At 36.4% G+C, this 16,367-nt stretch overlaps 1 protein-coding gene across 1 annotated transcript in view; it reads right to left on the bottom strand.

Moving 5' to 3' along the window:
* Nucleotides 1-16,367, bottom strand: part of DNAH14 (dynein axonemal heavy chain 14) — a 238,523-nt gene that overhangs the window by 133,383 nt on the left and 88,773 nt on the right. The window contains exons 32-37 of the mRNA XM_070957448.1: nt 15,653-15,900; nt 13,610-13,838; nt 7,080-7,133; nt 6,304-6,449; nt 3,774-3,842; nt 3,068-3,254 (exon numbers count right to left, since the gene is read on the bottom strand). Of these exons, the coding sequence (XP_070813549.1) occupies nt 3,068-3,254; nt 3,774-3,842; nt 6,304-6,449; nt 7,080-7,133; nt 13,610-13,838; nt 15,653-15,900 (933 nt within the window). The remainder of the gene's footprint in view (nt 1-3,067; nt 3,255-3,773; nt 3,843-6,303; nt 6,450-7,079; nt 7,134-13,609; nt 13,839-15,652; nt 15,901-16,367) is intronic.

The following is a 16,367-nucleotide window of genomic DNA, read 5'->3' as shown; positions in this document are numbered from 1 at the left end:
TTCCCCAACATGGAATGTGTGTTCTGCACCCTTTGATACTGATATAAAGTCAAAATCTAGGAAAGAAAAACAAAGGGTGTTCTGCACCCTTTTATCCATTATAAAGTCAAAATCTAGGAAAGAAAAACACTACAAATGAATGGTTATATAGGCTAAGAAAAGATTTGCAACCCAGTGGTGGGTTGCTACTAGTTCGCCCTGGATCAGGTGAACAGGTAGCGGCAGCAGGCTCCACCTACCTGGACGCTTCTGCACATGTGCAGAAGTGTCACATGTGCGTGTACACGCCCATGAACGAACTGGTAGTGACGGGTTTTGAAACCCGCCCATGTATGGGATCATGATTTGAGTTAGCTGGATTATAGATTGCTGCCATGAGATGGATTGTATGTAAAAAGGATTGGTTAAAACATGATTGGTCAAAGCAGAGTAAACTGCACAGGAACTTTAAATTAAATCATATGAGGGTTGGATATTAAATCAATTAAGCACTTATAGAGATGTGTGAGGAATGTTAATTTATTTATTTTATTTATTTATTTATTTTTAAATTTGATTTATATGCCGCCCTTCTCCGGAGACTCAGGGCGGCTTACAATGCGTTAAGCAATAGCCTTCATACTTTTGCATATTTATACAAAGTCAGCTTATTGCCCCCACAAACTGGGTCCTCAATTTACCTAACTTAGAAAGGATGGAAGGCTGAGTCAACCTTGAGCCTGGTGAGATTTGAACTTACAGTAATTGCAGACAGCTGGTGTTAATCACAATGCTATCAGTCTGCTGAACCACCTTATTTATTTATTATTTAAATTTTTATACCGCTCTTCTCCTGAGGGACTCAGGGTAGTGCACAGCCAGCAATAAAATATACATATACATAAAATTTAAAAACAATTTAAAATATATTAAATAATTTGGTCCCAATATTATTAAAAAACTAAGACAACCATTAAAATTCATGTTTAGGCCAGCCCAGCTTGTTGGAATAATAATGTCTAGAGGACACAGCGAAAGGCGCATAGGTCAGGGATCATCCGTATCTCTGGGGGCAATTCATTCCAGAGGGCAGGTGCCCCCACAGAGAAGGCTCTCCCCCTGGGGATCACCAGTCAACATTGTTTGACAGACAGCACCCTGAGGAGTCCCTCTCTGTGGGAGCGTATTGGTCGGTGGGAGACTATCGGTAGCAGAAGGCGATCTCGTAAGTACCCAGGTCCTAAGCCATGGAGCGCTTTAAAGATGATAACCAACACCTTGAATCGCACCCGGAAGACCACCGGGAGCCAGTGCAGCTCACACAGGAGAGGTGTTACATGGGTGTGCTGTGTCGCTCCCATAATCACCTGCGCGGCCGCATTCTGGACCAGTTGAAGCCTCCGAGTGCTCTTCAAGGGGAGCCCCATGTAGAGAGCATTACAGTAGTCCAGACGGGACTAATGATCTGAGGTTCAAAGATATTTGGAAAGAGTTTCATTAGATATATTCAAAACAAAATAAAATAAAAAGAGGTACTAATTGTTCAGTTAAGATGGCAAAGTGCTAACAATTTTTCAGAAGAGGCAGTGCTACACAAGTCCTGTTTCATTCAGTGATATCTATTAATTATGCAGAAGTTTATGGTTGTTAAAAACACAATAAGGGAACTGCCGCATGTGTGGGGTAAGGAAAAAACAGGTTCCAGGAAACTACAATGATTCTAGAGGTGTTCATAGGAAGTAGAAGGAATGTTTATAAATTTTGCAGATGATACAGAATTGGGTAGATAGCTAATATAGAAACAAAATAAATTGGAGAAACAAAAGTAACAACCCTAAATGTAATGAGATGAGCACAACTTTTTTTTACTTAGGAAATAAAAATGCCCAGATACAGGATAGCAAATAACTAGGCTGATAACAGTATTTGTAAATAAAAAAAGACAGTGGAATAATAAGTGACTACAAATTTAATATGAGGCATCAGTTTTGTGTGGTTGCAAGAAAAAAAGAAATGCACTCCACTCTATTTTGTTTATTACATCCAATTCGGGCACCACACTTGGAAGATTTAGAAAGATTGGAACAGGTTTACAGAAAGACAGTAATGAAGATAAAGAGTCTAGAAACAATGTTATATGAACAAGGATTGAAAGAGTTGAATATGTTTAACATTAGAAAAGGCAGTTGTGAGGGTATATGATATTATATCAAATATCTGAAAGAATATCACAGAAATCCTGTGGCCTTTCATTTCAGAGTGCAGGAATGAAACTTAACTGAACCTAACAAGTGCCAAAAGAACTCTAGAATACTAATTATCCAGTGGGATATCTGTCAATGAAAGTACAGGAAGAAGATAAGATGGCTGAAAATAGAAATTTCTGCCCCTCTGTAGGAAATAATAGTACTGTGTAGTTGTCAGTTGGGAATTTTGCTCCTACATCTCATACACTAGTGCAAGGGCATTTGCCTAACCACAGACCCTGAGTGCTTTACAGGAAGATACCAATTCTCAATTACTTTTGAAGCTTTCTTTTAAAAATATGAATGCATGACATAAGGATAATGACCAGAAAATATAATCCTTTCAAGAAATTGAAGGGTTTTGCCCAATAAGTGCTGAAAAGAATCTCTACCTCTCTCTCTCCCCTAAGATCATCCACTTGCTATTGACTTTGGATAGCTAACATTGCTATAGCACTTGAAATGAAACCAAAAGAAAAATCCTATACTGGATTCAGGAGCATATTCACTGAAAGGTGCATTTCCTGTAGAAAAATTATATTTGGTCCTAGAAAATTCATAGAGGCAGGCAAGCAAAGAGGTGTGCATTTGTATGGTTTTTGGCCTATCTTGTACTTCCTCAACTAGTTTGCACTCATTATGAACAGCAGACCATTCTATTTAGCTTCACAGACTAATATTTATCTGTAAATTTATACTGTATTTACACGTAATTTCTGCATTACTTTTCCAAATCATTGCCTCTAAGGGGCATCACCTGGAATGTCATGTAGCTACTTTGAGTTCCATTCCAGAAGAAAATTAGGATATAAAAAAATAAAAATATATTCTTTGTATTTTACCTGTTGCGATAGTCTTTTGCTAGAAAGTTGGTAAAGATTTACTATCTTCCCTGAGAGTAATTTTGCTGATCTGAAGCCTTCTGAAAACAACATTATTTCAGCAATGAGTTCATAATCCGGTATAACCATTGACATAGGACGAAATAATGATTTTAAGTTGTCTGGAAGTTCCACACGACCTTTGTATCTTAAAAGAAAAGTTAATGCCATCACATTCCTTAAGAACACTTTAATATGTTAGCTTTACCACATACAAATAAAAATTCCTTTCAACAAAGATACAGTACTAGTCTGAAAAAGTAGAGTTCACAGAGAAAATAATTGTATGATCACTATTATGATAGTGGATTATGGTAAGAAGTGATGCTTAAATGCAAGTGAAAAAATTATTTAACTTTCTGAAATTAATAATAGTGGTAATTTAAAACCACAATATTTGGAAAATGGGAATATAATTCATTGGCAGTACATACCTTGCATTTAAAAAATTCCATGATCTATCCCTGAATCAATAAATTAGGCTAAGAAATATTGTTTTCTGAAATCTTGAAAATGCAAAGCTATTGGCAATATTAAACTCATTGTATCAAAATTACCAGTTCATGTAACACAGCTTCATTATTTGGAAAAAATACTCCCCACCCCCCAAAAAAGGTTCTTTTTGTTCTGGTGTTATGGAACAATGATAGCTGTAGTTATCACTTACCCAGGATTCATGGTAATAAAAATTGCACAGTGTAGTCTCAGACGAATTTCTTTTCCTTCCAGTACAAATCTGTGTTAAATGTAAAAACAGCTCCAATATACTACAGTCAGAGAATAAGTAGTGTACAAAAGCAGAGAAAATGATCAAGTTGTTGCCTTATACAAAAAACAGCACGTAAATACTGTGGCCCTAAGCTTCTAAGGATGTTATGCCACATACCTTAAGCACCTTGAGTTAAGCCTAAAACATCAGATACAATTGAAGATGGTTCAATATTAGCATAACACATTGATAATATTTACACATATATGAGGTTTGCATCTGCATAGACCACTATCAGGAAGAGTCTAAGTTTGGGGGGAGGACTAAGGACCTGTCTATATATGTCATATGAAGCGTAATGCAAAGGAGCTCAGTTCTGATTCCAACACAGGAGTTCAGAATAAATACACCATTATAGAACAAATTAGGGGTATTATGTACCTGCAGAAATGACTATTTGAAGAAGTAGAGTTATTGCTAATCAATCTGCCATCATTCTTTGTGCTGCTTTTCTATATTATACATATAGCAGAAATAGGTTCTGCTTAAGGAGGCAAATAGTTGAGGCAATTAGTTGACCTATAAAATACAGAATATACTATTTTGCCAAAGGCCCAGTGCAGACATCCAAGCCACAATGTTTGATCAATGTAGATAGATATGCCCATATATAGGCTTACAATAATGTCCACAGGTGCCCATTTGGCAAAAAGCAGCACATATACAAAGACTGCTTATGCAGAATGATTAAGCTCTGATAAAATAAAGGTACGTTAATTGGCAGATCTAAGTATAACAGAATCTATCACTCACGCAACCTTTTTTTCAAACTTGTTTATAGATTCCCACATCTATTTAAACTAAGCTTTTCAGTTACAGCTAAAAACTAACTGTATCCTGTACATATTTAGAAACCGTATATTTAGAAAAAAGTATTCTTCTTGCAAAAAAACAAATGATGAACAATGAGCTGATCCAAAGTTGTGATCTCATTTTTTGCTTATGAACCTTTTGCTATGAACTTTCCAAAAAAAGTTTTACCTATAATTTCCAGCTACAATTATTCCATAATGTCAGTTTCTAGTGAAAAGTAGGATCAGATTTAAGGCTCCTTCCCAACATCATCTATATACTGGGTTTACCAAAAATCAGACCAACCACAATATGTTTTATTACTTTTTTTTATTCAGAGAAAATATTACTGATCGTAATGTACATCAAAAGACAAAGGAAGTATTTAGATGAAAATGACAACCAACATTTAATGTAATTTATATAATAAATTGTCTATAGGGTCTGACTTTTGGTACACCCTTTATATTTTGCATCTTTTAAAATGGGAAGAAAGTTCTGGCCAAGATATTAAAGAGGATAGTAATAATATTCTAACTGTGTCTGTAATGATTTTTAATTAATCATTTAAATTTCATGAAACACAAGGTCAAAAAATACAATGGCACAAGTCAAGAAAGTTAAAATCCACACCTTTATGTGAAACTCATAATTGTTCCCATTTCATAAGAACGTTCTCCATAATGTATCTATCTCCTTAAAATAACTTACCAACATAGAAACTTTAGGAATAAATATCAATCTTGTAGCAACATTAGTTTTAACACTATTTTTTTTTCTCATAAATTCATGTTGATTTTTACCAATTTGTGTCTATCTGCATTAATTTGAGATGGACATTTAGAAATAATAGATTTTATCAACAAAAAAATATCTCTGGAAACAATTACGGTATTAAAGATTTTCAAACAAAATGTTGGGTCCCATTTTTTTACAAACATCCATATAAAGTACCAATATAAAGTACTTCAGAAGACTAGGAATGATTAATAAGCAAAGAATGTCAGCATACAAAAGAATTTATGTTTGACGTTGGTCATCTTAATATCCCACATTCTTTCAATTGCCTAATAAAATAGGCCAGTAGTTCCTGAATCAAATTATAAGGAGGAAACATAGGACATTGATCAGTTCTATGTGACATTCTAATCAACAAAGAAATTATTCCAATTATGATAGCCAGCTAACAAGGTCAGAATACAACCTTTTAATATAATAAACAAAAATGAAAATAAATTTATAATTAACTGGCACATGTTTCAAAAAATTAAACTATACAATAAGTTTTTATCATGAACACAAGATCCATTGCCAAATCCACTTAATTTGATTTTATACTAATCCAATATTTTCTGATGCTTGCCATCTTTTTATAACACGTGATTGGCCAAGATCTGGTAAGTAATATATAGTAATAAAGTCATGTAGTTTGAAATCTTCAAACTAAGGTACTTGTCATTTGTGCTCTTGCCTTTTTAGATCATTAGAAGACATCCATTCAGCTCTAGGCAAGAATCGTAAAGATGAAAACTTTCTTTCACAGAAAGTTTCTTATATTAATGATACAAAACTACACACAACTTTGAACATAAAGTATTATTATTAATAAAATCTCACAGCAATTTCAAATAATTACCTGACACTGAGGCTATCTTTAGCTGCCTTAATTGCCTGAAGATGTGAAGCAATTGCAGAGAGGACTTCTATATCAATCCGATTGAATTCATCAAAACAACACCATGATCCAGATTGAACAAGCCCAAAGAACAATTTTCCCATTACCTTAAATATACAAAGAAAGATAAAGCATAACAAGTGAGGAATAAAGTCTCATGCAATTTATCACCAAGCTCAAAAGTAAAACAGCTACATCTGCCTTTGTAATACTTATACATGTACTTATGGAAACGTTTTATACATAGTAAGCCTGTTTTAAAAGCCTACTTTTTGTCCAATATTGCTCATTGCATTGTCTCTAAGACTGCACTCAGAGTCTGAGTAGCTTTTGGCCCATTTCATACATCACTGAGCCTTTGATTCTGCTTCAAATTGACATGACCTCTGCCAGAATCGCTTGTAATCTTGTCTTGGATAGCTGTTCTATAATTGTCCTCATCTAATGGTATGTTGTACCCTCCATGGCTTCTGTCTTATGCAAATTAGTGTCAGGCACAAATAACTTGGAGCATTCATTGAGTTCAAAGCACAGAAGAGTTTATTATTGCTACCTCTATACAAAAATCTAGTCAACTAATGGTCAAAGCCAAATTTACTTTATGATAGCTCAAACCCACCATGGCACACAAAATGTGACAATATTAACAACATGCTCTCAAAATTCCAAATATGCTAATTATCTCAAAGATTTGCCTACCCATGTTCTACATCTTAAAATAAAATTGTTTATCATACCTTATCATCCAAATCTCCAGAACAATTGTATGTAAGACAGAATTTTCCCAAAGCCTAAAAGTAAAAAAATATAATATTGAACAGAAGAAGTTCTATGGAAGTGAATTGTAATCAAATAAGCATTAAATATCAAATAAGATTATATGCTTTTGGGTTAGATTTATCACGCACATTCCATTATTTTGCCCCTTTCCTAAAGGAGATCTATGTTTTCAAATTTAAAAATTGAAATACAATTTTGAAAAAAAGAAGGCTCTTAAAAACATAGAATATATACAGTATATGGAATGCCTTAGCAAAGAAAAAGTATTTCTGCTAATTCAGGATGCCTGCTAGCTAAACAATGTCTTTTCACCTTTGGACACATGTGAATTTTGTAATATATTATAAATTTTTGGTATTTTGGGTCTTAAGCTTATGCAATATATATATAAGAAGAAAGAAAAACATATATATATATGTATGTATGTATGTATGTAGGCAATGCTAAACTTACAAATAGCTACTTGTCTAAGATAGCTACATTTAAAATGTTTGCATATTTTGAAGGTTCAAAAGAAACCACATTCTAAATGCAGGATTAAAAATAAATATTACCCTAACTTTTTTGCAGATCAGATAAAGTATATTTAAATAACATGCCATGAGACAATGAAGTCTCCATCACTATTATGGCTTAGGGCCGGGGTACTTACGAGACCGCCTTCTGCCACCAATAGCCTCCCACCAGCCAGTACGCTCGCACAGAGTGGGCCTCCTCAGGGTGCCGTCCGCCAGACAATGTCAGCTGGCGACTCCCAGGGGGAGAGCTTTCTCTGTGGCGGCGCCCACCCTCTGGAACAACCTCCTCCCAGAGATACATACAATAACAGACCTCCGGATTTTTTGTCGGGCCCTGAAAACCCATTTATTTCAACTAGCTGGGCTGGCTTCAGTTAAATTTTAAATTGATTTTAAATTGGGTTGTTTTAATTTACGGCCAAAATATTTAATTATTTTAAACTGCTTTTAAATTTTATATGTTCTGTTTTTTACTTTGGCTGTTCACCGCCCTGAGTCCTATTTGGAGAAGGGCAGTATAGAAATAGGAACAAATAAATAAAATAAATAAATATTATATTAATTATGGATTCAAGCTAATCTCTAGTCTAAATATGAAAATTGCATGTTTATTTTTCATAGCTTTAAAAATCCTTCATAGCAAAATAAACTATCTTTCACTAGCAACCAACAGTTAATTCATTGAAAATGCACAGTAAGGAATGAGAGCAATTTCATTTCATTTCCACACATGTGAATTCAGTTTACCCTGTTAGCTGAATATTAACACTGCAAGATAAAAAATTAAACTCTACTATCATATATATAGTGTCTAACAAAGTAAAATTGCTGATCTGCTCAAATAGCTGATTACAAGTTAATTGTATTTGGCCAAAAGATGTCAGTAAAATTTATATTCAAGGTCGCCTATAATGAAAAAGTGGACATTATTTATTTAAAGCAGTTTTACCTCATTATTAAGCATTTCCTAAAATGGCTTACAAAGTTTAACATTCACCTTAATATGTTAATCTTCAGATTCAAGTACCTAATAAAACTAAGAAATTTTATAACAAAAAGTTAAAGCTAGCGCTGATATAAAAAAAGAGAGCATAAGACATAATCTGAAAATGAAAAAGACACATACATCCACATCTTATTGGATACCTGAGTTATCAAAAGGGGGAGATAAGAAGTGTACACCAGAAAAGTGAGGGCTGGAGTCTTCTGGGAGTCCCTAAAGACTTGGCTCTGTTTCCAGGCCTGGATTATGGTGTCTGTAGAATCCCTGCTCAGTCTTTTTTCTGAAGGTTGAGAGTGCTATTTTTATTCAGGCAATCATGTTGCTTTAATCGTGTTTTTTTTAATTTATGTATTGGATAAACTTATGTACTGGAGCCATTGTGGCGCAGTGGTTAGAATGCAGTATTGCGTGCTATGTCTGCCCACAGTCAGGAGTTTGATCCTCACCGGTTCAAGTTTGACTCAGCCTTCCAACCTTCTAAGGTTGGTAAAATGAGGACCCAGATTGTTGTGGGAAATATGATGGTATTGTAAACTCCTCAGAGAGTGCTTTAAAGTACTATGGCGTGGTATATAAGTCTAGATACTATTGCTATAATCAAAAAGGATTTTTGGGAGTTAGGCAACCTTAAAACATCTAATAAATACCTCAGTGGCAGCTTGTAAATCAGTATTGCACAAAGCAATTTAGCTCAACACCCAACAGATTATAAAAGATCTGAAACAAAAGATATATGTGTAATATTTCTGAGTAGAGTCCTTATGTTCTTGAACAGCTCTGATTGCAAGAGTCAGATATGTGAAGGAAAGAATGAGCAGTATATAAGAGTGGAAATGTGAGCAGTGAATATTCTATTTCAGTCAAGAGCAGTAACACATGGAACTCTGTGCTGTTAACTCAATAAAAGATCCTAAGCTGCCTTTCTAATTAGTGCATAGTTAATTATAATAATACCGGTAATAATAAGATTAATAATAATTATAATTATAATTATAATTATAATTATAATTATAATAATAATAGTTAATTTCTAATTAGTGCATAGATGTGATACATAGGGGCTCAGCACAAAAGCAACACAGCCAGAGTGAAGGCTTAACTCCCTTTTATTGCTCCAACTTTCCTCCCCAAAGTTCCTACAGTTCACTGTAAGCCCAAGAACAATGCTCCAAACACACACACACAACACACACACACACACACACACACCTCCACTAGTTCCTGGCTGCTGTGAGTCTAGAGAAGTAATCAGTTCTGAGAGCAAACACAATTCAGGAAACTTGATTCCAGGGACTCCTTGTTGCACGGAGGCTGCAGCACAACCTGAAGCAGAGCTGTGTTACTGAGTACTTGCCCATGGCCAGGCCAGGCCAGGACTGGCAAAGCAAGGCAAGTCAAACCCAGGCAAAGCAAGGCTAAGTACAGTAAGACAAGGTGGCAAGATGTCAACAACTATAAGCATGGCTGGAAAAAAGCAACGCTTGTTCCCGACAAGTGCCCCTCACTATGGCATCTCTTTAAATCTTATTCTCCAGGTGAGCCTTGTGACGAGGCATCGATTCCCCCTGTGCTGATCCCGCCTCCTCTCCACCTTCCGCATTAGAGGATTGGTGAGGGCGGCAATCGCTCCTCCCCGGAGCTCCGGAGCTCCTCTGCTGCTCTACCTACTCTTTCCCTCTCCTCCTCCTTCACTAGGTCATCCTGTGCCCTCTCTGTTGCCAGCCATCTCTCCAAGGCCCGAGGGACCCGGGACTGTTTTGGCCTGCTCCCCCAGTCACTCCTCTGGGGTCAGAGAGGCCACTCCACCCTCCTCCATCAGCCCCAGCTCCAACTCTCCCTCTGTCACTACGTTCTTTTATTTACCAGCTGAGCTCATTATTTCTGGACTATCAGACTTTCCGTAGCTTGCCAAGAATCCTTATCAGTAAGCTAAACTGCGCATGTCCACCCACATTCCTTCACACACTTTCTTCCCTTTCTTCTCTTGCCAGAAAGGTCCGGCTGAGAAATAGCCGGCACAAACTTTTTCAAAATGTAACTAATAAAATCAGTTAGATGTTTTATTTTCTTTATAACAAATAAATGAGTTTTCTTAGAAGAAATATCTTCGGGTTTTGTTTTCTTAAAGTATGCTTGCAAGGAAAGGTCTCGATCCACCCCTCGTAATCAGGGTGCGATTATCCCAAAAGCAGAATGGGATTAATCAGCGCCCTGACACCCTCTTCCTCGAACCCAGGCTCCAACGGGGCCATGACATTAGGAAAATTAAGGAAAGGAATCTCCCTGAGTGCTGCATGTATATTTTCTCTAAATAAATTCATTTCCTCTCTTTACCATTGCTGTAAAAGTTTTGTTCCATTAAGTGGGTCAATCACATTCACTTGAGGACAGCTTATTAAAGCAAGAGAGAGAAGATAGAGCACATGTTTAAGAGACAGAAAGTAGTGTTTGACCACGAGTATTTACCACAAGCAGCTGTGGGACACTCTGATCATTGCATGATTCACCTTGTACCTACTTACAGACAAAGACTTAAAACCACAAAACAAACAATTAAATCAGTGAGGACTTGGACTGAGGAGGCAAAGCTAAAGCTACAGGCTTGCCTTGACTGCACTGATTGGAATGTTTTTGAAAATACTTCTGCAGACTTAGATGAACTCACAGATACTGTAACATCATGTCAGCTTCTGTGAAGACCTATGTGTACAAACCAGGAATTTGCGAATATACAGTAAGAATAAAGCTTGGTTCACAGCTAAACTTAAGCAACTACGTCATACCAAAGAGGAAGCCTACAGAAAAGGTGATAGAATGCTGTACAATCAGGCCAGAAATATATTAACAAGGGAGATCAGAGCAGCAAAAAGAAGCTACTCTGAAAAACTAAGAAATCAGTTCTCAACAAACGGACCAGCAAACATGTGGAAAACTCTTAAAAATATCACCGGTTATGGCAAACCTCATTCCCAGACTTTTTTCTTTTAAATGCCTCTGACGATGCAAGCTGAGTTGCCTGATCAGCAGAGGCTTTTTTTCTTTTAAAAGCCTTTGACGATCCCAGCTGAGCCGCGTGATCATCAGAGACTTTTTTTTTAACTTTTACAAGCATTTTTTCGTCCGAAGAGGTTGTAGAAAAAATGCTTTTAAAAGTTAAAAAAAAGCCTCAGTGTGGCTCAGCTGGGCATGGGGGAGGGGCAGGGATTTTTGTTTACCAGTTCTCCGAACCACCTGCCTCCATCGCTACTGGATCGGGTGATCTGGTCTGAACCAGGAGCAGTTATGTAGTTATGAAAACCTTTGAAAGGCTAGTGATGTCCCACCTGAAAACCATCATGGATCTGCTGTTAAACCCCCTGCAGTTTGCATACTGAGCAAATAGATTGACAGATGATGCTGTCAATATGGCTCTGCACTACATCCTAAAACATCTTGAATCTCCAAAGATCTATGCAAGGGTCCTCTTTGTAAACAGGGTCTCCCCAAGGATGTGTGCGCTTTCCACTTCTCTCTATATATCAATGACTGCATCTCAAACAATCCATCTGTTAAACTACTGAAGTTTGCAGATGATACAAGAGTGATTGGTCTCATTTGAGACAAAGATGAATCCACATACAGATGGGAGGTTGAATAACTAGCCTTGTGGTACGACTGGAACAATTTGGAACTGAACACAATCAAAATCGTAGAAATGGTGGTAGACTTTAGGAGAAACCCTCCCATACTACCATCTCTTACAATACTAGACAACACAATACAATACTAGATACCCCTCATATCCTGGACATAAATTGTTTCAACTCCTACCCTCAAAACGACGCTATAGAGCACTGCACACCAAAACAACTAAACACAAGCACAGTTTTTTCCCAAACGCCATCATTCTGCTAAACAAATAATTTCCTCAACACTGTCAAACTATTCACTAAGTCTGCATTACTATTACTATTAGTCTTCTCATCGTTCCTATCACCCATCTCCTCCCACTTATGACTGCATGACTGTAACTTTGTTGCTTGTAGCCTTATGATTTATATTGATATTGTTTCTAATATGACTTGATTGCTTATTTGTACCCTATGACTATCATTAAGTGTTGTATCTTATGATTCTTGACTAATGTATCTTGTCTTTTTATGTACACTGAGAGCATATGCACCAAAGACAAATTCCTTCACACTTGGCCAATAAAGAATTGAGTTCTGTTTTGTTTTGTTCTGTTCTGTTCTGTTCTGTTCTGTTCTGTTCTGTTCTGTTCTGTTCTACTCTACTCTACTCTACTCTACTCTACTCTACTCTACTCTACTCTACTCTACTCTATTCTGTGGGACTTAGAGAGTATTTTAACTCTCTGCACCTGTGTATGGTTTACCAATACACAGGTGGCAGAGTACACAGTGGCAGGTTGCACAGTGGCAGATAGGACAGCACTCCAGAGAGTTAACGTCATTGCCCAGAGGATCATTGGTTGCCCTCTCCCCGCTTCCTTAAGGAAGTTCAAAACATTCTTAAAGATCCATCTCATCCTGGGCACCCTTTTTTTGAACTTTTACCATCTGGCAGACGGTGCAGGATAATAAAAACAAGGACAAATAGGTTTTAAAAAGCTTCTATCCCAGGGCAGTAACTATATTAAATTCTACTGTATAGTCCAGTATTAATGTAATATCGGGTTTTCAATTCAATTGTAAAGAATGTGAAGGATGTGTGTTTGTGTTTTATTTTTATAGTTATAATGTACACTGAAGATGGCATTTAATTTCGTTGTACAAGGTGCAATGACAATAAAGTAAAGTTAACTTAATTTAACTTATAAGGTATCAGTTTGTAAGAATTTGAAGGGAATTTGAGTAGCAAATGGCAGAACTGTGTTGTCCTGAAATATGTATTTGCTATGAATTGTGTATAAAACATAGTATACATTTTACAAAAAGTATATCTTGATATAGAATATAGCACTTACTTTTGACAGATCTTTAACTGTCTCTGTTTTTCCTGTACCAGCTGGCCCAGCAAGACAGCATCCTAGATTTAATTGCAGTGCTCCAGTAATGGTTAACCAACATTGATCAGTAAGAGGTGTGATAACCAATCGTGGAGAGCAGCCTAAATATTCATAACCATATTCAAAGGAAGCATAACCTTGAATAACTGTGCACAGGTTGCATTCATGCCATTTGTAACGCAATTGCCTAAATAAAACATGTTTAATAGCAGTTAATCATATGGATTATCAAATGTTATAGATATCACATTATACAGGCATAACAATTCAGTGTTGTAAGAATTGAATTTTTCAGTATACCAAAACCAATCCAAAATGTTAAAAGATTAGGAAAATTAGGTATCTGGGAACTGGTGTGTTATAAAGATTGAAATACAAGATCAGGAATGGGGGCTTCTCCATTATTCTCCCAAGCCCCTGAAGTCATGACAAGAAGCAATGTTAGAAACTAATCAAGGAGAGAAGCAATCTAGAACTAAGGAGAAATTTTCTAGCAGTTAATCAGCGGAACAACTTGCCTTCAGAAATTGTGAATGCTCTAACACTGGAAGTTTTTAAGAAGAGATTGGACAACCATTTGTCTTATGTGGTATAGGGTTGGCTTCCTGCCTGAGGAGGGGGTTGGACTAGAAGACCTCCAAGGTCCCTTCCTATTCTATTATTCTGACTTCCAGGTTCTAAGCCTTTCATGGACATGGAAACCAGCTGGATGATCTTGGCCACTCATTTCCTCTCACTCTTAAATGGTATCAGATTTTGTAAATGGTGTCTGAAGAAGAAAATCTGTCACATCATGCATTTTCCATATGAACTAGGTGAGCACAGGGTAAAACAAGCAAGGACAAATTCTAAAAAAACAGTACAGTGAAGTATCTAAAATCAAGCTTTTATTTTAGTGACAGGAATGTGAACATTTTGTTCAAGTATAAACATCCTGCACTGGCATGAGTTCACCTCGAGATCAAAGTAAGCTTTTATGCATAATACACTTTCAAATGTCTTATTTATGTGAAACATTTACAATCAAATGTCAACATAAGCCAGATTTTTTTAAAAAAACTATCTGTTGGAAAAGGCAATGCAATTGTATGTTATTGAATTGCTCTTTGCTTTTTCATGCCAGTGGAAAATACCAGGATGATTTATGGTAAATTACAGTTATGCTAAAAATAGTAAGAAATAAGTGGTTCTTAGTACTTTCAGAAAGTAAAGGAAAAAAGTCTTCATTTCCACTTGCTCCATACCAAGTACATCTGTTCTCAAGGGCTGGAAAGTAGCCAATGTGACTAGATTTTTTTTAAAGGTCACAGAACAAGAAAAGGCTAGTTAGCTTAACCTCAGTTATGGAGACAACATTTGAAAGTATCTCTAAAGAGATTATATTGAGAAACATAGATCCCGCCTCACTAAAAAGAAACCAACACTGCTTCTATAAAATTGCTAACAAAATGTCTACATTTTTAAAGGGTAAGATTCCAGCATGAAAATTTAGGGAACAGAAATACAAGTATCACACAGTTGTAACTCCCAAGTGGTCTTCAAGAGCAGGTACACCAGTGGTGGGTTGCCCCCGATTCGGACCAGTTCATAAGAACCGGTAGTAAAACTGGCAGGAGGCCCTGTCCACCACCCCAGATGTCATCATCGGCGTTCTGCGCATGCACAGAAGCAAGACGCATGCGCAGAAGCAAGCTTTGCTCGCATGCATGTGCAATCCCGTTGCGAACTAGTAGTAAAGGTAAGAAGAACCCACCCCTGAGGCACACATAGTGTTACAGTAATTCAGCTAAGAAGTTACTAAGGCAGTGAATTCTGTATATCTACTCGGAACCTCTGGGTAAAATGCATAAAGTCAATTTATGAACACACATAAAAGGGAATGAAATAATATTGCATCTGAAATTAAATATCTGCTTTGCATATTACATTTACATTTTGGTTTATTTAAAATACTTATTCTTAAATATATCTTAGCATTTAAGGTAAACTCTTAAACTATACCTTGTCCATTCAAAATCTTTAATGCCAATCTCTTGATCTATCAGTAAAGATAATGTATCTCTATTATGGATAGACAAAGAAATCAAAGCTTCTAAAGTGCTTTGCTTGTGGTAGGGAAGAATATCTGATGCTATCTCTGTAAGTTGCTCTAGAATGTTGATCAGATCATCCAGGTCTTCTATCATCTCCTTTTTTGAATTAGAACTCAACATAGCTGCTTCACATTCCTGAGAAAACTTTATGTGACTCTAAAAGTGAAATACTACATTAGTAATGATAATAACTTTTTAAATTATTTATTTGTATTTACTTGCAAATAATGTAATTCTTGAGACAGGAGAGTATTTAAACATCCTTCAGATTATCCCCATTAGACTAAGGCAAGGCAAGTCACATTAAAATGTATCTCCCTTATTCCCTAAACGAAACTTGAGGAAAGGGAAAGAAATCAAATTTAAGTCCTAAGAATAGAAGGAACAAAAACAAAATTCCAAATGTGGTGGAACATAGGATAGGAAAAAACGAGTTGAATCCTAATAAGGCAGGAGAACTAGTTGTCCCCCAGACAACTACATCTGGTTGTTTGTTAACTACTATACTTATGCTGGGTAGGGTTATACTCCTCCTGAAACAGCAGGTCCACAACCTGGAGTTATGGTTGATACATTAACTGCAAGCCTCTTTAAAATGGGAGGTCCTAATAGCAATCATTCAT

The sequence above is a fragment of the Pituophis catenifer genome, unplaced genomic scaffold (genome assembly GCF_029215685.1).
Source record: "Pituophis catenifer annectens isolate HBS135680 unplaced genomic scaffold, rPitCat1.0.hap2 SCAF_1, whole genome shotgun sequence".
Taxonomy (NCBI): domain Eukaryota; kingdom Metazoa; phylum Chordata; class Lepidosauria; order Squamata; family Colubridae; genus Pituophis; species Pituophis catenifer.
Note: the sequence above shows the minus strand (reverse complement) of the source record. Positions and strands in the feature narration are given on the sequence as shown.